General features: G+C 36.0%; 2 protein-coding genes across 2 annotated transcripts; both read right to left on the bottom strand.

Annotated features, from left to right (window-relative positions):
• Nucleotides 1-4590: 4590 nt before the first annotated feature.
• Nucleotides 4591-6146, bottom strand: LOC110876891. Its single transcript, XM_035974266.1, has 4 exons — nt 5861-6146; nt 4875-5267; nt 4745-4803; nt 4591-4614 (listed from the first exon to the last, which is right to left on the bottom strand). The coding sequence occupies exons 1-4, from the start codon at nt 6144-6146 to the stop codon at nt 4591-4593; spliced, it is 762 nt and encodes a 253-aa protein (XP_035830159.1).
• Nucleotides 6147-6983: 837 nt separating this feature from the next.
• LOC118479830 lies at nt 6984-8006 on the bottom strand. The gene is made up of 5 exons (XM_035974624.1): nt 7843-8006; nt 7723-7761; nt 7584-7649; nt 7444-7489; nt 6984-7284 (listed from the first exon to the last, which is right to left on the bottom strand). Exons 1-5 carry the CDS (start codon nt 7945-7947, stop codon nt 7271-7273), a joined length of 270 nt encoding a protein of 89 aa, XP_035830517.1. The 5' UTR covers nt 7948-8006; the 3' UTR covers nt 6984-7270.
• Nucleotides 8007-21352: the final 13346 nt, after the last annotated feature.

Genomic DNA, 21352 nt, shown 5'->3' with positions numbered 1-21352 from the left:
ATTACACCTAACCCTAAATTACACAAAACACAAAATATATAACCGTATAAGAAATCTAAAATAAGAGAAACAAAACACAAACCTAAAATCATAAAAAGAGTCAAAAAGGACAAATGAATATTGGTAAGTATAAACCCTAGAACAGTCAAATAACAGAATCAACGTTTTACAAATACTAATACCTTCTCATCGAGCAAGATCAGGTCCATCCGAAAGGACTGAGACCATTTTCGGATGATTCGACACTTGATATTCCACATATCTTTGGCCGGATTCAAATCGTCTATGAAACTGAGTGACAAAGATGGTGATTGACCTCCGGATTGCTTTGCCTTCGACATGGTTCGTGTGGAAGCTTTGTACAGAAACCCTAGAATTTCGCCTGTATGAAAGAGTTAAGAATGTGAAGAAGAAAAAGAGAGATGGAGGATATAATATAGAGATGAAGCAATGGATTTGTAGAGATAATGATGATATGTCAGACCCATTAAATGCACAAAACAACTCCCTATGCAAGTTTGAAATTCCCTCCTAATCTATCACTAAAGTTAAATGGTTCTAACCATTTGTTAATAAAAATCAGATTATTATATAATATCCGAATGTATATTATTATATTATCCGAATTATGACATCAGCATGGACAAAGTGGCATATCTCAGAGGTTGACACGTAAGCAAATCGAAGTCAGCGGCTAATCTCCTTTTATAGATAGTAATAGATACCACCATTACATTTAACATAACCACATAAAACTTTCTATTTGCACACACGCTGGTAAAATAAAACTAAAAGCCACAAACAACCAACTTGAAATAGATAAAATCAACATTGCAGAATGAAAAGTCTTGTGATACAATCAACTGATTTTTATTTACTATGAGATTGATAAGTAAATTGTTACTGTATTGAAAAGATGAATATCATAGTATTAAACTTATATTGATACATACACAATTATGAAAGGAAATTCATGACAGCAACACCAAACAGCACCTTTATGCCTCTCAAAGGTTTCAATCAAATCCCTTGTTTCTCCATTTCTAAGCATAGGAGTCGAATCTGAAAAGGAAATTCATGATATTTAAATTAATTACCTAATAGAGTTACTCATTAAATTTGAACTTCAAGTTAGACATAAGATACCATCAAAATTATGTTAATTAACTATTAAAAACCTCCCTTTTGGAATCCATGTCAAAAGCCATCTCAAAACACCTCCCGGTGAACTCGTTTAACACTCATCAACCATCTAACACCCATTTAGAAATCTTTTATTTATTTGTAATGATCAGACCAAAAACATGTAAAAAATTTAAAGGCATATAGATCGCACCTTGAACGTCGTCAAAACGTTTAGCTTGCTCTTGGTAGCTCATTGGGTATAAAGTTGCCAGAACCGTCGCTATTGAACTGCCTTGGCATCTCGCTGTTGCTCCATTGCTTTTGTACAGGTTGATCGCAGGTCACCATTACCCATAAACACCTCTAAGGAAGCCTTACCAGCCGTCTTGGCGACTTCATTTGCCTGCCGCCGCCGTTGACTATAGTATGCCGTCCAACTGCTGCGGTAACACCGTCTAAGCTGCCACCCATGGTTCCAGATCATTACACCATTACACGAACTCTCTTTCCATCGTAACACTCTCTCTCTCTCCCTATAATATATTGCTCTATCAACATCACAAATATAAAGGAGAGTGGGAGTTTTGACCATGTATCTAGGAGATCATGGGGTGAATTGGTTAGAATCTTACCCACAAAATGATCTTCAGTGCAAATCTCAAATCCCCAAAATAAATAAAAAAAATATTTAATTTAATTATAAAAAAAATGCCATGCCTTTTTCATGTGTTACAGGAAACAAAAAGGCATGCATGAACCTAGTGAGCTAATAAAAGAAAATAAGGATACACCAGTATTACAAAAAAGGATACTATATTAAAGTCTAGTGAAGATGTAACAAATTAGTTTGGGTAAATTACCTTTTTTCGTACTTTACGTTTGTATCGGATTGCAATAGATACCTTTTAACTTCAATAATTACAGTCACAGTCATTTATTTTGAAAACTTATTACACCGTAAGTCCTTTAGCACAAACCAGGTTAAAATTTTCAATTAAATATGGCATATGCCTTGCACATGAGGGTATGATGGTAATTTAACTTATTTATTTAAAATATATTTAAACAATAAACACCCTCTCTCTCACACACACATCCCCTCTCTTTCTCTCTCTCTCAAACACACCCTCTCTCTATACCTACTCTCTGTCTCCTTCTGTCTGTAGTTACCATCACCACCTCTTCCATGGTGAAAAAACCACAAAATATAGATGTAGTTATTTATTATATTAGTCACATTGAACTGCTTACATTAAAAAAGATGGGGAGAAGAAGATTGGAATCAAACAGGAGAAAGAAAGAAAGCGAGACCTGAACTTACACTAACCTGTCAGAATCGTTTTGGTGTGGGTGAGTTGTCATAGAAGAAAGGTTGACCGGCGATGGGTTGGGTTCATTCTTTCTGGCTATAGATCTAGGTTTTGGTGTGGCTACGTATGACAGTGGTTTTGACTTTTGAGATCTGTTTTTTTTTTTTTTTTTTGAATGGCTAGATCACCTGGTTAGGCCTTTGACCTTTGTTCACCGCGGTTGGCATATTATTGCCAGTTTGAACCGGTGCCACAGTTCGACCCACGCAAGATTCGACCCTGAGACCTCCTGGGCAGGAACCCGACATAAGTAGGTAAACCTTCCCACCTCCCTCCAAACCAATTGGTCAGTGGATCATTGGCTTTTTTGAGATTTGTTATTTGGGGATTTTGACCTAATTTGGTGGTGGTTAAATTGCATAGAAATGAATGGTTAGGGGTGAAAGGAAAATGCTAACTGCTGCTACTGGAATTGGTGGTGTGGTGGTGGTGGGGGTGGAGTGGTGGTCCATGGTGGTAGGATGATGGTGTTCTAGGGTTGGGAGATTGGGGAAGATGTTATTGTATATACGTAATTTTTGTGGTTTTATTTATTAAGAAACATTTTAAATAAAAGCATGAAACGACCAGAATACCCTTAAGTGAATAAACATAAATAATTTTTTTAACCTGGTTAGTGCTAAAGGACCTAGGGTGTAATGTGTTTTCTAAATTAAGAACTGTCACTGTAATTATTGAAGTTAAAGGGTATCCATTGCAATCCAATACAAACATAAAGGACAAAAAATATAATTTATCCAATTAGGTTTTTCAATTGAGATATACATGAAATACGACCAACTCCGTTGTTTACAAGGTTGAAGATGTCTACTTTAAAAGGTCACACAAAATTATACTAAAAATGAAAGTCTTTAAATCACATACCTTGAGATTTGATATCTAACCCGAACCACTGCTGGACAGAAATCGAACAATGATGTGGACAAACAGTTCTGGATTTTGCATTCGTTGCGTTAAAAGAAGGAGTCGAGAAGACCATCTATCCATCCCGAGTAGTCCTTTTCTCTTGTTTACCTATTCTGACCTGTTTTTAGTTACTTTTTTCCAATTTTTGAAACAGCCTCTCTATTCCTAATGGGTAGAGGTAAGGCTGTCTACATCTACCCTCCTCAGACCCTACCTTAGCTTTGCTATTGATGGGATTTACTGGGTATGATAATGATGACTTTTTTCCTATTTTTCAGTTTTGCCCACTATGACCCGTTAAAACTCATATCTACCCAAAACAACACATCATTTTAAAATGAATGTCCAAATTAAGCCAAAAGTTAGTCTTTGGGTCATTTCGCCACCTTCATAGACTAAACATTACACAGTGGAATAACTATCAAAAGTTATTTGCAGGATTATTTCATACAGAAGCTAAAGCGCACCACAGACCTATATACTGGATTCAAGCATAGAATAGTTATCGATAGCGAATAGCGACAAATAGCGACAAGTCACCTATATGCTACGTAGCGATAGCGATACAATAGTGCCCGCTATTTTGTAAATAGCAATAAGGTAGTAGAAAAGTTCAAAAATATTTCATATCAAGCATTCAAATATTGTAGCAATTATAATCCAAAAATAAACCTTCCCATAGTACCAAAATAGCTAATATATGCTATGACTAATAATCTAAATCATCTAAATCTTCATATTTCGGCTCATCATCATCAACAACGCCATCCAATGTCGGCACAAAATGTTTATAAGGCGCAACATCATTTTCTTGGACTTCCACATCAAAATCATCATCTATTAAAGTTCTTCTCTTAGGCTTAGGCTTAGGCCTTGAGCTTGACGTCGATGTTGAGGTTCCCTCACCCCTTTGACTAGTATTTGCACTTCTTCTAGTAAAATGCAACGGCTCTCTTGCCCCGACAGCCGTTGCAACATCACCGTATGTCAAATCTTCACCCTCATGAACAAGGGCATTTTCTTCATTCTCTTCTAACCCCTCTAAAGCTCCCTTCAACCACTCATTTGGATCTTGTAGATTTCCATCATCTAAGATAAGCCGGTCAATCGTATCACGCATATCATACCTTCTTCTTAAAGACCGATTATACTTAATGTCCACAAGATCATTAAGCTTGCTTTGCTCAAGTCAGTTTCTCTTTTTGGAATGAAGCTACATAAATAAAATTTAATAAGTAAATAACTATTACGAAATGTTAAATACTAAACAAATAGCTTCTTACATGTTCAAATACGCTCCAATTGCGTTCGCACCCCGACGAACTACACGTCAAACTAAGCACCTTGATTGCAAACTTTTTTAGAGTTGGTGCCGATGCTCCATATTGCAGCCACCACTCCGCTAATTTAGTAGAAAAATAAACAAAAAGTAAGTTAAACTTCCGTATAAGTTATATTTTATAAAAGATATACCTGGTGCAAGCTTTGCTCGCATTTTCTCTGCCATTGGATATCCGAAAATCCCATCAGCACGTCGATATAGCAGGAGCTCAGTGTTAATCTGTATTTGCTCGTCTTCGGTTAATATCAACTTAGTAATGCATGTTTGTAACCCACTTATCACCTCAGTAGCATCCTCCACCTCTGGATTGTTGTAATACAAACCAGGATTCAAATAATATCTCGCTGCATGCAAAGGTTGATGTAACTGACAATCCCACCTTTTATCAATTATTTTGAAAATCTCTCTATACTTTGCTTCTTTATTTTTGAAAGAGGCAGCAATCAACTCCTTTGCCATTTTCATAACATTATAAATATAACCCGTAGGAGGCTTTTTCTCTCCATCAACTAAACGAAGCACTCCTAACAACGGATACCCAATTTTCACCGCAAAGTTTACATTGTTCCAAAAGAATGGCAACAATATAATATTCACTATCTGTGCACCTCCCGTCTATGTTGCGAAGTTGCTTGTGCTCCACTTTTCGGAGGTGGACATTTTTTTAAGTTTTGTTTGTTTACCTTGAAACAATTTAGAGTGATGAAAGCGGTCGCAAATCTGGTCTTCACGGGCCTAACCATATCTTTCTGCCCGGTGAACTCTCTCATCATGTTGAGTAGCAATGTGCGGTTATATATGTATGTGTTCACCGCAATTGCCCTTTCAAGACAACCCTTTAAATCGGGTAACTTGAAGATGTCTTCAAACATCAGATCAATGCAATGGGCCGCACATGTAGTCCAATATATGTGTAGGTATTTTTCTTCCACAAGTTTACCCGCAGCTACATTGCTACTTGCGCTATCAGTCACAATTTGAATAATATCCTTCAGCCCAACCTCCTGAATTAATCGGTCAAACAACGAACATGATGTCACCTACAAGATATTTTATAAGTTACTAAATATTTCACCTCTAGTAAGTATTAACAAAAAGAAAAGACTTAAATGGTTACCGGTGTGAGAATAGCTAGAAGCATCGACTGATTCAACGAACATACTCCCTTGAGGAGTGTTTACTAGGAAGTTGATTAACGCCCTTCCTTTCCGATCTCTCCAACCATCAACCATCAACGAACACCCATAGGTTGACTTTTCAACCTCGTTATCACGCAAAAGTTTTTTGGTGTGTTCCATCTCTAACTTCAGCATAGGAACACGTACCTCATGATAGGTAGGGGGTTTCATACCGAACCCATATCTACCAATCGCTTCAATTGCGGGCCCCAAACTGTCGTACATCACTACATTGAAAGAAAGCCCCGCATCATGCATCCAACGAGAAAAATTTTGAACCGCATCAAGTCTTAGTTTCTTTTGTGTATCATTGTGCTCTACGCTTCCTACCAAGTTTCCCCCTTTCTTCCCCGATGTAAGCGATGGCTTGAACATTGCATACATAGGGCCTTTTGTTTTTTTTATTAGCATCAGTAGCACCGGCTGATGAAGCAACTCTCTTTCCCTTTAATTGAGGTTGACCCACTTGTTCATCTTCATCATTTTCTTCTAAATCGACCACTACATCAAAATGTGGTATGGTATTTGACGTCTTTTTTACACGTTTCTTCTTCCCAAAAAGTTTTTTGAATAGATTTTTCACATCATCGGGAACCTTGGTACATCTCGCCCTTGGTACATCTCGCCACATCGGGGAAAGCAAGGTGATATTTATGCCTTGTTATCCCGCCACTTGAGACAAAAGAACAAAAATTGCACCTTACCGAGCTCTTGGTTCCTTCTACCAGCGTCCCGTAAGTCCAATCAGGATCAGCTGCCTTTTTACTACCCATTCTGTGCAGATTCGATATATATACATCAGACTAACATATTCGATATATACACATCAGACTTAACAGTGAATGCAGATTCGATATATATACAATATAGTGGGAATGCACGCTCGTTACAGCGGGTATCAATTCACATACAAGTTATATACAATTGACATCCGAGTACTCTAATGGGCAATCCTTTATTTCGCAAGACATCCACCATCGGTTGCGACGAGACTAAAAATTGCATCAAATTTCAACGAAATACATCTATCAGTTTATTAGCATGTTAATCAACTCTCAAATATGTCACAAATATCCATTTGCACTCTTAATATATGAAAATAATAATCGGCTTTTTTGTAATATGTTATAATGTATACAAAAATAACATATTTTAAAAGTAAAATAATCAAAGCCAACGAGCGAGCCAATCCTACTCGTTACGAGCCGAGCCAAGCCAAGCCTGGCTCACTTTCTAATCGAGTCGAGCCAACTCGGGTCAGTTTCAAATCGAGCCATATCGAGTGAGCTTTTCCCAAGCTATATCCGAGCGAGCTCTAAGCCGCAAGCTTTTTGGACAACAGCTCTTGCCTAAGCCCCAGGACCTGTCATTGCAAGAAGCAGAGTAAGTCGAGATAACAGTTCTCATTTCACGTTACAAAGTCGAACCAAAATTGAAAACGATAAATAGTCCAAACAGATGGAGTAATCGAGATTAATTATTATATATTTATATATAGAGAGACCATGGAATTAAACTAAACCTGTTGTCTTATTCTTCCACATCCAGTCCTGAGGTCCCTGCATCCCCTGTAGTGAAGGAGGAAAAAAAAGACGTAATTAAAAAAAAAAAACAATAAAAGTTGTAGGTACACAATATTCAAGAATCTGTGGTGTTTAATACCTGCTGACAGCGTGCAGAATCATTCATCGAGCCACCAGCCACAGGCATTTGTGCATAGCCATAGCCCTGCAACACAACACAATTAGTTATGATAAATGACCGGATTGGAAGGCGAAAAAGGGATGGGTTATACCGATACCTGCATATTCTGATGCTCTGCAACCCCTGTGTTTTGATACTGCAACAACAATAAACAGATGATCAGTGTGGGACTCCGATGGTAGATCAAGGATAGTTGTTATGTAACAGAAATATTTACCGATGAAGACTGGATGGCAGGCTGCATCTGTGTTTGAAGGTGACTTTGAGGCTGGATCCAAAAGGTTTGAAATCTTGCCATTTTCATCCAGCTCGTTAACTCCATCCAGTTTTCTATGTTAAGTCAGGGGTATTTCCATCTTTTTTGTTAACTTCAAGGGTTTTAAATACTTGTACATTATACTAAATGCTTGTACATAAAATGTAAAAGACCGAATTGCCCTTTAAGTTAACGAAAATACCCAAGACTTAACGGAGATAATTGGATGGAGTTAACAAGCTGGATGAAAATGGCAAGATTTCAAATCTTTTGGATCTAGATGCGGAAAAACAAACCTTTGGACGAAAGTCGCAAAAGTGGCCAAACCACAGGAACGAAAATGGCACATTACTCTTAAAGAATGAACTTAAGATACATACCTGCAATCTAGCACCTTGGAGATTCTGCTGAGGTGTCAAACTGGGATTCGAAGGTTGCATAAGCTGCATTTGCTGTTGAAGCTGGGAGAACGCCTGTTGATGAGACAACACCTTGAGCCTGAGCCTTAGCTTGAGCCTGCTCATGTTTGATAACTGCAACTAAACAAGTTATATTAGTTTTTGTTAATTGATTATACTCATCTTCAAAGTACCATGATTAGTTTCTATTTTCTAACAACATAAAATAAATACATCGTAAACAGATACAGCAAAAGTGTATTAATATATGAAAAAAAGTATGTTTTGTATATTAAGATTATTTACATGAAATTACCCATAATAAATAACGGAGTAAATTACGTTTTTGGCCCCTGTGGTTATATCACTTTTACTATATTAGTCCAAAATAAGAATTTTTAACATATCTGCCCCCATGGTCTCTATAACTAACCATTTTGGCCCCTAAGTCTTACCATTTTAGGCCCCCATGGTCTCTATAACTAACCATTTTGGCCCCCATGATCTCTAGACTTAGGAGCCAAAATGGTTAGTTATAGAAACTATGGGGGCAGATATGTTAATAATTTTTATTTTGGGCTAATATAGTAAAAGTGATATAACCACGGGGGCCAAAAACGTAATTTACTCTAAATAACGAACTGAAGTATGACAATAAAAGCTAGATAACAACTAAACCTAAAAATCTTTAATAAAAAAATGTACAGTTTAACATGTTAAGGATAGAAATTTAGAACTAACATGATTAGTATTCTGCGTTGATAATGCGCTTTGGATGACTTTCGACCCGTTTAGCCCACCAAGTTTCCATGTACATCAACAGAGTTTAATCATTTAAATAGTAGGAAAATACGAGATTAAAACAAGTCGATCTGTCAGTAAGAAATTTCTTAAGGATTAGTAACAAAATACGAAACAATATAAATTTGATAAATTTAAGATTATAGTAAAAATACAATGGAAAGACGAGCAATCGATCAAGAATTAATGAAAATCTTACTATCTTTTTATTAGAGGAACTCTGTCACCTTTAGAAGAGATAATCAATCAATCGGCTGGTCCAACCCAAATGTTTCTTCTTCACCGAGTCGCTGTCATCCACCATCTTCACCCTTAAAGCGATTGGAAATTCATAAAAAAGGGATGGACCGATCAACTGCTTCTTGGGGGTTTAAGAGGCAGATAGAAAGACAGACGCTGGTGAAACTTAATTAAAAATAGCTTATTCTCACTTGTACATAATGCTTTAGAATCTATATGCATGGTAAAATTACAATCTTATCCATCAGATTTGCTTTATATAGTATTATAGATTATAGATACATCAGACTAACAGTAGTAAATAACTGATAACTGATTCGATAAATAAGTCACAATAAATAAGTCTCACTCTCAAGTAATAAATAACAATCAATCATCAGATTCAGATCAGAACTCAAGCAAGTAATATGTCACAATAAATAAGTGTAATAAATAACATTCAATATTGTGGTTTTTAAAAATTCATGCATGATATTTATACTATTACTGCTGATCATTGAAATCATAAAGAAAGAAGCTTGCTGAAGAAAGAAGAAAGAATCAACAATCAAGAGAAAATCGAAATTAAAAATCTTACCTTTAAGGCTGAAACTTAATTGAGACTTGAGAGAAGAAGTTTGCTTGATGGAGGCAGAGGTCGGCAGCAGCAGTTGAAGAGACGATGAAGACGTGGTATTTGAAACATCAATGTATTACGTGAATATAATAAAACCTAATACGTGCCTATATATAAGGAAAAATATAAAAAAAAAAAAAAAAGATAATGTCGCTATTTTCCCGCTTTTCAGTCGCTAGAGCCAAACAGCGCCGGTTGTTCGATTCGCAACGCTATTCGCGATAGCGGTCGCTATGGCCGCTATCGATAACTATGGATTCAAGTATCCATATGTTTTGACCACACTATTGAATGGTCATTTTGGATTGTTTCAACGCCTCCATTATGTTTCAAACCACTAGCTTCGTTAGAGAAGCAAAACCATTAATATTGTTTCAGTACAAAAAACAACACAAAGAAAACCATGTTGTTAGTTGTGGTCTCTATCAAGGGCATGCATTAGTCCCATAAACCCTGCTTGCTTTTGACCCGATACACACCACACCATATGGAAAGTGTAAAACAAGTTTGCCATCCATAACATAACAACAAGGAATCATATCATAATTCATAAAAGTATCGTCTCAAAACTGAACAAAATTCGATAAAAATTCCAAAAATTTAAAAATGAAAAAGAACCTTTGAGCAATAGAAGAATACCAAATGCACAACACAATCAAAATAACATTGCAACAATACGAGGTTTGTTCTTTCAAAATTTTGTGAAAGGAACTAAATAAAAAGTCCATTACATTTCATTTCATTTCATTTCATGTGCGCCTTGCATTTCAACCTTGTTTGTATGCTTCAAAAGGCTTAAAATCTCAGCTCTTTGCTTAACGATGTAGCCTTTACCTTTGTCATAAACCGTAAAATCTGGTTGGTCAAGCAGAAGTAGTGTTTCCTTGTAGGAATGCACAAAAAATGAACCTATTCCATTAATCCCAAGATTACTGATGTGTTTTGATTTGGGTTCATAAATGGCAAGCAATGACGGGGCATATGGGACATAACGCGGGTCAGCATCATTATCTAAAATTTCAATTACAGGTTCACCACTTCTCCTAAATTCTAGCACACTCAGTAGTGTTGCATCTGGTGAGTAAATAGTGAATAGCTTTGTAAACGACTTCGATACACCATCATCCTTCATTGACCAAACATAACAAACATTCTCTTCCGTATTTCTATCAAGCACAACAAGAGACTCCCTTAGATTAGAGATGTTCAAATAATCAACAGACCCCTCATATATTAAACTATCTGGAAGGTTTACTTCTATAAATTCTTCTCTTGTCATATGAAATGAAATAATCAGATTATAAGCCTTAAATCCAGGATCTATAGTACTCCTATCAGTAGCAAGCCAATAACAGAACCCATCTACAACAACCTGCGAACAGCTAAATTGAACTGATTTACGAGGGAGATTGGTACTATATGGACATCTCCAAACCCCTGAGCTTACCGTAAAAACCTCAACCTGCCAAGGGATGAGAGTTACACTTTCCGTTTCACTCCACGTTTTAATTTCTGTGATCTTGAGAATCTTAGGGTCACTAGTCTCTGGACAAACCCCAAAACTTGTAAAGGTTATGTATATTTCCCCATCTGGCACATTAGGCACAACAACAGCAATAGCTTTTCTAATTGAAATATTCCAAATAACAGCCATTCTGGTTCCAAGACCAAATCTGTCATCATCGCCATAAAAACATTGCAAACACAACAAGCCATGAGAGCTGCCGATTATTACAGAATCTCTAAGCCAGTTAACCAACGGGGGAGGAGTGAGGGAAACTCTCCGGTTGAGTAAAGTATGATCATCAATAACTGAAGAATATATTGGCGTAGAAATATGTCCATGATCATACCTCACGAGGAGATGTTGCAGCTGTGGGTGTGGGGCGCTGTAATCTGCAATAAAATGTCTACTGCAAATGAGAGACTTCCAGGCTTTGGAGACCAATTGGAATCGGATCAATGATTTGATAGGAAGCCTTTTGATAATTTCTTCTTGAATTTCGAACGGCACATTGTCTGACATTTTGATTTTGATTAAGGAAGAAGAAGGTATGAATTTCTAGGGTTTATACAACCTCTGATGAATTGGTGGGGAAGCAAAGCGAGACGAACCTTACAATAACATTTGGGCCTGTTTGGATATATGTGAAACTAGCTTATATCCCGTGTGACACACGGGTTTAACAAAGTTAAATTTACACATATTAATAAATATGATGTATGATTTTTAAAAAAAATCCAAATAACATGAAACCAAATAATTTAAAATAATAATGTTTTGACACTTGTTCGACATCTCCATTTTTTAAAATGTTCCTATGAAATGTTTATTTAAAGTATGAAGTAACATAAATTAATGCTAATCTAAAATAAAAATAAGTAAATAAATAACAAACTAAAATCATCCGCCTGCATGTAACCTCCCCCACCACTCACCTGCATCGTTTCCATGTGAAATTGAATTAAAAACACTATATTTTGTATTTTATATATACATACATATATGCCTATATTTGAAAATGTTGACTTACAGTCTCCAAACATGCAGATAAAATGGTCATGGCAGGCAGTGCATCAATTCCATGCTGCTTTTATTAAACAATAATTCTGAGAAAATATACATATTTTAAAAAACCCATTTTAATGAAAGAGTAAATAGCATAGCTTGCTTGTCTTTGTACTTGAGTCTTGTAAATAAAGCCATCGCAGCAGAATCTGCTCCACCACATTTTGTTAATGAACACCTCAATTTTTAAATAGCAATAAACAATCTTCAAATGTCTGACTGGTCAATGATAAAAGAACTGTGCAAATAAAGATAATTTACTTACATGCAGGAAATGATCCAAATAGAGCCCATCCTTTCGGAGATGTTCCTGCTTCATTTTGCTTGGATTCTAAATTATTAAGAAAAATCATTCATCAGATTAAATAATCTGTCGAAAGTGGAGTTGCATCTCAAAAAGGGAGGAAGATAAAAAAACTGAACATTACCGCACATTTTTGTAAGACTAAATTGGATGGGATCATAACCCTCCACTGGTGTAGTTAGGTGAACCTCATACGGGTCATCACGTGTCGTTTGACCTGAATATACATCATGAATTCAGATATCCGAGTTGTAGAAGATGTAGACAGTGAAATATAGACGTAGAGGTGGCAATTCTAACCCATTCGGGTTGTGCGTTATCTTGAACGGGTCAAAAGGGTCAAATAAAAATCCCGTAATGCATCAGTCCCAGTTCAACGTACAAATACACCATATTCTCCATCTGCAAACATCGAAATCAGAATCATTTCACAACGAACTAATAGAATTTAATCGCGAATTTTTATAATAAACACTTACGGTGATCTCCGGTGTTAGTAGCTGGGTGTTGAAGAGCTCTTCATTAAAGGTGGAAAAAACCTTCAAATCCTTGCAAAGAAAATTCAATAAAAAAGTAAATTAACCCATATCGACTTGCTCGAGTTCATTATTGACGTATTCGACTTGCGCGAGTTCATTATCGACGTCTCCGACATCAAAACCGATAATGTTTTTCGGTTTATAGTCTAGTCCCACATCAAGAAACTTAATACAATAGTAAATTTAACAGAAATTCAATTAAAAAAATTAAATTAAACCATATTTTTGACTACCCACATCAAGAAATTCAAGAAAAATGTAATTTTAACCCAATTTTGTGATTTTTTTTACAACCCACATCAAGAAACTTAATAAAATAGTAAATTTAATAGAAATTCTATAAAAATTCAATAAAGAAGTAAATTAACCCATATTTTTGACTACCCGCATCAAGAAATTCAAGAAAAGTGCAACTTGAACCCAATTTTGTGACTTTTTTTGACAACCCACATTAAGAAACTCAAGAAAACTATATAAACAATCTTTTAAGTTGTACCTCTACATGTTTGTGGAGTTTGTAGATGTCTTTCGACATATTCGACTTGCGCCAGTTCATTATCGACGTCTCCAACATCATAATCGACAATGTTTTTCGGTTTATAGTTCAGTAATAGCTTGTCGGCTACATTTGCCAACAACTCAAAAGCACAAATTCCACCATCTTTGAATGATTTGTTATGTAGAATCCTCCTCTAAAGAATCAAATAAAATGTGTTAGTACAAATGAACATTCGCGCATGAAAACAAACTTAATTTTATGCTAACCCGCAAGGATCTAGGAGCTCTAGTTATCACGGGGGCCAGTAAATCATGAAATCCTCCACTATCCGTTCTCTTCTTCACCACCATATCTTATGCGCACACGCTATGTACAAGATCATCAACCGAATGAACCAATAATCGTTCCTGCTATGTCACTAAATAAAAGATTCAGAATCAATAACCAAATGATTACTTGAATACTAATAGTGCCAACGAACATATCTTACCATTTACGAACCGGACATTTAACATATCAATGTACATATATTTGATATCCATTTAAAAAGAAAAAAATAAAAGTTACTACTTAAAGATAGACATCAACATGACAAATACCATCTGACATCTAGATGCAACGAAAAACAATTACATCAAGAACTTAATAATCAAGTTTAACTATTTAACCAATCTCTTTTATGAAAAAAAACTATTAACCATAGGAGCTCTCTGTGAGCAGGTGTTCTAATCAAAACTCATTCTTCTACTATTTGAGTATTTCTAATTTTCTATGTTGTCTTTCTTTTTCCCCCCTATATCTTCTATAAAAATATTTGCGGATTGTCATGTATACTTGTTATGATTAACTTATGTCTTAAATGCATATTCAAACACTAAACACTCAAGGATTCGAGGTCATCTTGGTCTCATCCGGTGTTGTCGGTGCTGGCCGACATCGTCTTAGATATAGGAACCTGGTGCACAGCAGGTAGTTACACGATGTAACAACTGCATGGTCTTTTTAACGGAAACCCAAAAACCGACCCGAATAAAATTAATCTGAACCCGATTAACCCAAACATCAAAATCAGAATCATTTCACAGCGAACTAATAGAATTTTATCGCGAATTTTTATAATAACACTTACGGTGATCTTCGGTGTTAGTAGCTGGGTGATTTCCTTGAAGAGCTCTTCAAATCCTTGCAAAGAAAACTCAATAAAAAAGTAAATCAACCCATATTTTTTTACTACCCACATCAAGAAATTCACCAAAAGTGCAAATTTTAACCCAATTTTGTGACTTTTTTGACAACCCACATTAACAAACTCAAGAAAACTATATTAAATCGGTCGGCAATTGATTAGAAGGTAAAAACCGGTACCGGTAAAAAAAACCCCAAAAATTCGGTAACGGACTGGTTCCAAAACGGTACCCGATACCATTTGCTCTTCTCTATTCACATCAAATATTGATATTTTTATTTCGAATATTTTCTTTTTGTTATATGCTTTAAAAACGATTTCTCTTAATGAGCATCAAACATCTTTTGCAAGAACAACATATTTAAAATCAATCGGCATAAAAGACACAATCAAATCAATGGTTGGCTAAAGCTTAAGCAAACGCGGATTACAACCTGTTGTTAACCAGGTGTTGAAACAATTTCAAGTGCTCAACTCAACACAATGTTTTATGTAAAAAATCGTATTGTGTGTGATTTATATACAAAGTGCAGCATATGCATTTTATAAAGTATAAAATCTTCAAACTTGGTTATCATGGTCAATTCGTGCACAAAAACACCATATTCATATTATCAAAACCTTAATTAATATAATGACGGATAATGTATTAAATAAGAATAATACCTTCAGCAACGAACATGATGTCGAAGGAAAACAACCATCAAACCATGAACAACAACAATGCTGATGAAGAAGTAAAGCAGATTACTTGATTTCTATTTCCAGCAACTCTAAAATATGACAAAGAATAACATTGTGAGACTAAATATGGAATCTGGTACAAAAAAAGGAAGAGGAGAACATAGAACAATAAAGATTAGTTTCCATACTATTAAAAACCCGTTTCGCTTCATTTTGTTCCAACCCTCACCGAGTCTCGCTCACCCCCTAAATGACAAGTACTCCCACATTCCGACAATGAATCGCGCGGTTTCACTTGATCTTGATCATCTTCGATGTTTAGATCAAATGTGAAACCTCTCGACTTTACACAATTCATCTTCGATTGCGATAAAGTTGTGTCATCAACACATGATGGACCATCATCTTTAGCATTGAGATCAATTGCTGAAGCATTGTTATGCTTTATTTTCCCTGCTTGAAGACAAATTTATATTTAAATTCAAATCAAAACACAATCAAATTTTTACATAAACAAACAACATAAAGTTGCATTAAATCGAAAACCCACAAAAAATAAATCCCAAATTTGAAAATTTAAAACTAAAAAAACTCATCAAATTAAAGCATATCTAAACAATTCACCTTCTGAACGAAAAACAAATTCAAGATCTCTAATTTTTGCTCCAATTCCAACAGTGATTTTCAATTTATTCCTCAAACAAAACAATGATATATTAACCCTAGAAATAACATACAACCTTCAACTTAGTATTAATATTCATACAGTTCAGTAAGTAGCAGTGTACCTTTGGTGGACATCGGGCGACCAGTACGGCACCGCCTAGGGTACGGATGTTGCTCGCCGCCGAGCACCGGCCGTGATAAACTTATGCTCAGATCTGGAGCTCCGAGATCGTTGTAAACACCTATATCACCAAAACAAAAACCCTTCCGTTAATCGAAGCCCTAACTTTGAGATGAACGGAAAGAAACAAACCAACATGACTAAGATGATCGTACCTGAAGAAGACGATCTTCATCTCTACAGACGACGAATCGAAAAACCATAATCGGTCAAAAACTTATATATGAAGATCGGTTGAATCAAGGGCGTTTCCATCGGCTCTCTCTCTGGGTTATGGAATTTGTTTTCCAGATCTGGATTGGGGAAATAGTGAATTTGAATTTGAATGAGAAACTATTTGAGGAAACTGGAAAGGTGGAAGCTTTCTGACGTTTGAACCAGTAACTGGTTTGAGTAGGGTTTGTTGTATATGCTTTAAAAATTACACATAGGATTAAATTAAAAAATGAAAAAACTATCAAAATTACACCTAGGATAGAGGGCTTGAGATTGTGACACATAGGATAGTAAACTAAAGGAGGTTTTGACAAGTGTGTTGGTGGATTGAGGTGATGCCAAGTGGCAAAACCTTGTTGTTTTATTAGGTATAGAGATTTAGGCGGTGCTATTGGAGGTGCACAAACCGGTTAATTTTAATAACTGGTTTGGTTAACCAGTTATACCGGTTAATTTGACTTTTTAACTTTAGCCGGTTAATGTTTTAACCGGTTATTTTTTCAACTGGTCCGGTTAATTACTTTAACCGGTTCGGTTAATAACCGGTTATTTTCGGTTATTAACCGTTTTTTTTTTTTTTGCCTTTTTTTGAATTTTTCGGTTATTTTTTCGGTTAACCAGTCTATCGGTTAAAAAACCGGTTTAAAATAACCGGTTAATAACCGGTTATTATACTAAACACTTATAATCGGTTACTAACCTACGGTTAAATAACCGGCTGGACCGGTTATTCCTAAATCGGTTATTAACCGGTTACGGTTTCGGTTAATAACCGGTTACGGTTAATTAACCGGTTATTTTGTGCATCTCTGGGTGCTATTGGGTATGTATCCCTTTATTACCCTTTTATTCAAGGGTTTTTTACATATTTCTTGTTTCTAAGTGCTATTATTATATATTTACTCAACCCATAAAATCAATTATATATTTCCTCTTACTAAACCATCTATATTACATAGAGTAAATTACAAGTTTTGTCCTTTATGTATGTCCCAAATTGCAGGCGTTGTCATTTAAACCAAAACTTGACAGGCGGTGTCCTTTATGTTTTCAAAATCTTGCACGTTTTGTTCTTTAGGCCAAACTTAGTTAGATTTGTTAGTTAAATCTGGTATCAAGGGGCTGTTTTGTAAAAAAAAATATTCAGGGACTAAATTGTACAAAACTTATTATTATTATTGTTATTGTTATTGTTATTGTTATTGTTATTGTTATTGTTATTGTTCTTGTTATTGTTATTGTTATTGTTATTGTTATTGTTATTGCTGTTAACTACCATCACCACCACCCTTCATCACCATCACCATCACCACCACCCTCCACCGCCGCCACCACCACCACCACCACCACCACTACCGAAAGTGTTTGACGAAAAAAAATCAGATAAGCATTCGACTTGTAGGTGCTTTGAGTAAAAGTACATACCTTCAGTAAAGAAATCAAAGATTTCGATTAACACCATCCTTATCACTTAAACCAGACAATTCATCAAAAGAAATCAAAGATTTCGATGAAACATTCAGTAAAGCTTGCTTTAACATATTAATCGCAAACAACTTCCCATTCATTTCACCATACAATATACCAAACTGCAAACCTAACCACATCAACACTCTGTACAAAACCGGACAATCACCACCACCCGCTCGCTCCCCTTTCGAAAACGAAACCATATATCCAACAGCCTCCCTAGCTATAGCCCTCAAACAAACCCTAAACAACAGAAGCATATGATCCCTCATAAACACATCAATCACAACCCCATAAAACGGCGAATTCACCAACATCCACTCCATCAAACCATCCTCTCCACACAAGTAACAACACCACACAATCAAACAAACAACACCGCGCGAATAAACCAACGGATAATCATTCCACTGACTAATCTCTATCCTAACATTGTAGTACTCAGAGGGAAGCAGCTTAACAAAATAACCACTACTAAACAGACCATCAATGGCGCCGGTGACGTCATCTTCACCGTCGCCTGTAAAACCTGCACACTCAGCTGATAAGACAGCTGGCAACGTAAGCGTAAGATCGGCGTTGTTATTGTGTTGCGGAAACGTAACAACCGCTGGACAATCAGTGTAAAAGAAGTTTGAATCGAGAAATGTGTGGTAATCGGTTAAGGATATAGAGAGATCTGTGTTGGAATTGAGATGATTGATTTTGTGAGTGGTGATGGTGGTGGCGGTGGTGGTGGTAATGGGTGGATGGTTGTGATGAGGGAAGGTGATGGTTGAGCGGCGGGGGGCGGTGGGTGTGGTGGTAATGGCGGTGGTGGTTGCAGGTGTTTGGGGGCGGTGGTGAATGGGGATAAATGGGGAAGACGACCTAATTTGGGGATTTTATATTTTTAAGTTTTGTCAATTTAGTCCCTGAATAATTTTTTTTTACAAAATAGCCCCTTGATACCAGATTTAACTAACAAATCTAACTAAGTTTGGCCTAAAGGACAAAACGTGCAAGATTTTGAAAACACAAAGGACAACGCCTGTCAAGTTTTGGTTTAAAGGACAGCGCCTGCAATTTGGGACATACAGAAAGGACAAAACTTGTAATTTACTCTATTACATATTTCCCTTTTCTAAACCATATATATTACATATTTTTCCTTTTCATTAAAATTTCGATCATTGAATTACCATTTACCCTTAATGAACTTATTCAAAGATTAGGGGATTAAATTTATAAAATTTATAAAGTTGGAGTCACGTGAAAAAGGTATGGCCGGAACCGCGGTCCATGCCTTTTAAGATATATAGTAAAGCAATATAGTAACTTGGAGGAGGGTAATATTTTCATATATTAAAAATCGGTTCAAAGCGAACGGTTGTACCGATTGAACCGTCAAACCGTTTCTGAGTCCATCCTAATACGGTATAAAAACCGAATTTTAAAACTGACTTTGAAATATAAAAAAAAAAGTCCTTTTAGTTTGCTTATGATTTAGTTTGACTTTTCAAAAATTTCTTTTGGCTTAGCCGGATTTCAACCCGTTTGATTAACCAAAATAAATATTTGCATTTTATTTAGTCTGTCAGTTGTTTTAACAAATACCATCATCCTCTTTTCTCTCTTTATTCTACATCACCATTACCCACCACCATCGCCGATACTGTCAGTGCGATCGTGTCACCGCGCCACCGCAACCATAGCACCATCTTTAGTCTCTTTTTCTCCGCCAACCATCACCGCAGCCGGCATGCCACCACAATCCCGTCTTCCAACCGGATCTAGCGCAGAAGAAAGATGAGAAGCATAAAACCATGTTTGCCGTTAAATTTAGTGTTTGATGGTGAATAGCTTAGTAGTGAATAGCTTTGTAAACGACTTCGATACACCATCCTTCATTGACCAAACATAACAAACATTCTCTTGCGTATTTTGATCAAGTACAACAAGAAACTCCCTTAGATTAAAGATGTTCAAACAATCAACAGACCCTTCATATACTAAACTCTCCGGTAGGCTTACTTCTGTAAAATCTTCCCTTGTCATATGAAATGAAATAATCAGATTATAAGCCTTAAATCCAAGATCTATAGTACTCCTATCAGTAGCAAGCCAATAACAGAACCCATCTACAACAACCTGCGAAAAGCTGAATTCAATTGATTTACGAGGGAAATTTGGTGCTATATGGACTTCTCCAAACCCCTGAGCTTACCGTAAAAACCTCAACCTGCCAAGGGATGAGAGTTACACTTTCCGTATCACTCCATGTATTAATTTGTACAGAATTACCTGGAATTCACCAATTCCAGTTTCCAACCATGTCTTGCAAAGTAAGACGACGGGTAAAGCAATTCTCCACACGCACCTAAACCAAACTCAATTTTAGTAATGCTCCCGTCCTAGAAGATAAAAAAAAAAACTTTAATCTAGAGGTAATTTCAACACAATAACAACACGGAGTGATTACCACTTAACACCGGTCTGGTAAAGTATCTAAGGCACGGACTACTTCTTTTGGTCAAAATGAAGTTCCTGAAGTAAAAAAAAAAAAAAAAACCCCATCACATTAATTAAAGCTAAGAACTCAGATTTAAAGATATATGTCATTGGTTCTTAAAAGGACCAGTTTAAGAACTGAATCAACTTTTGACCAGAGCTGAAAACTTGCTTCAGTTTTATTTATAGACAAAGAATAGTGCTCACCTTCGACCTGTAAACTCTCAGAAATCACCAATTTCATAAAAGTAAATATTCGTTGCCATTGATCAATGGCTCTGAACTCAAAAATTAAAACCCTTGAGATGCAGATATACAGAAAATTGAACAATAAATACTCGTTGTTTAAGTCCATACTATTTTCCCTAACTTGTAACACTTTCTGAAGTTGATTGTTTTGACTTGTAGTAAACTACTCAATTGCATGCATGCAGCCATTCACAAACTTGTTCAACAGTTTTGATCTCCTAATACGAGTGTTTCATCATTCCATTTCCCTAATGCTTCTTCATTTTGATCTCCTTTTTCTGTCTGAGTAGTTATCGTCTATATTTTTCCTCTTTTTGAATCGTCTAAATTTTAAATGCATGATTATTCATTTCTTTAGATACT

This window comes from Helianthus annuus, chromosome 6 (genome assembly GCF_002127325.2).
Source record: "Helianthus annuus cultivar XRQ/B chromosome 6, HanXRQr2.0-SUNRISE, whole genome shotgun sequence".
Classification (NCBI taxonomy): Eukaryota; Viridiplantae; Streptophyta; class Magnoliopsida; order Asterales; family Asteraceae; genus Helianthus; species Helianthus annuus.
Note: the sequence above shows the minus strand (reverse complement) of the source record. Positions and strands in the feature narration are given on the sequence as shown.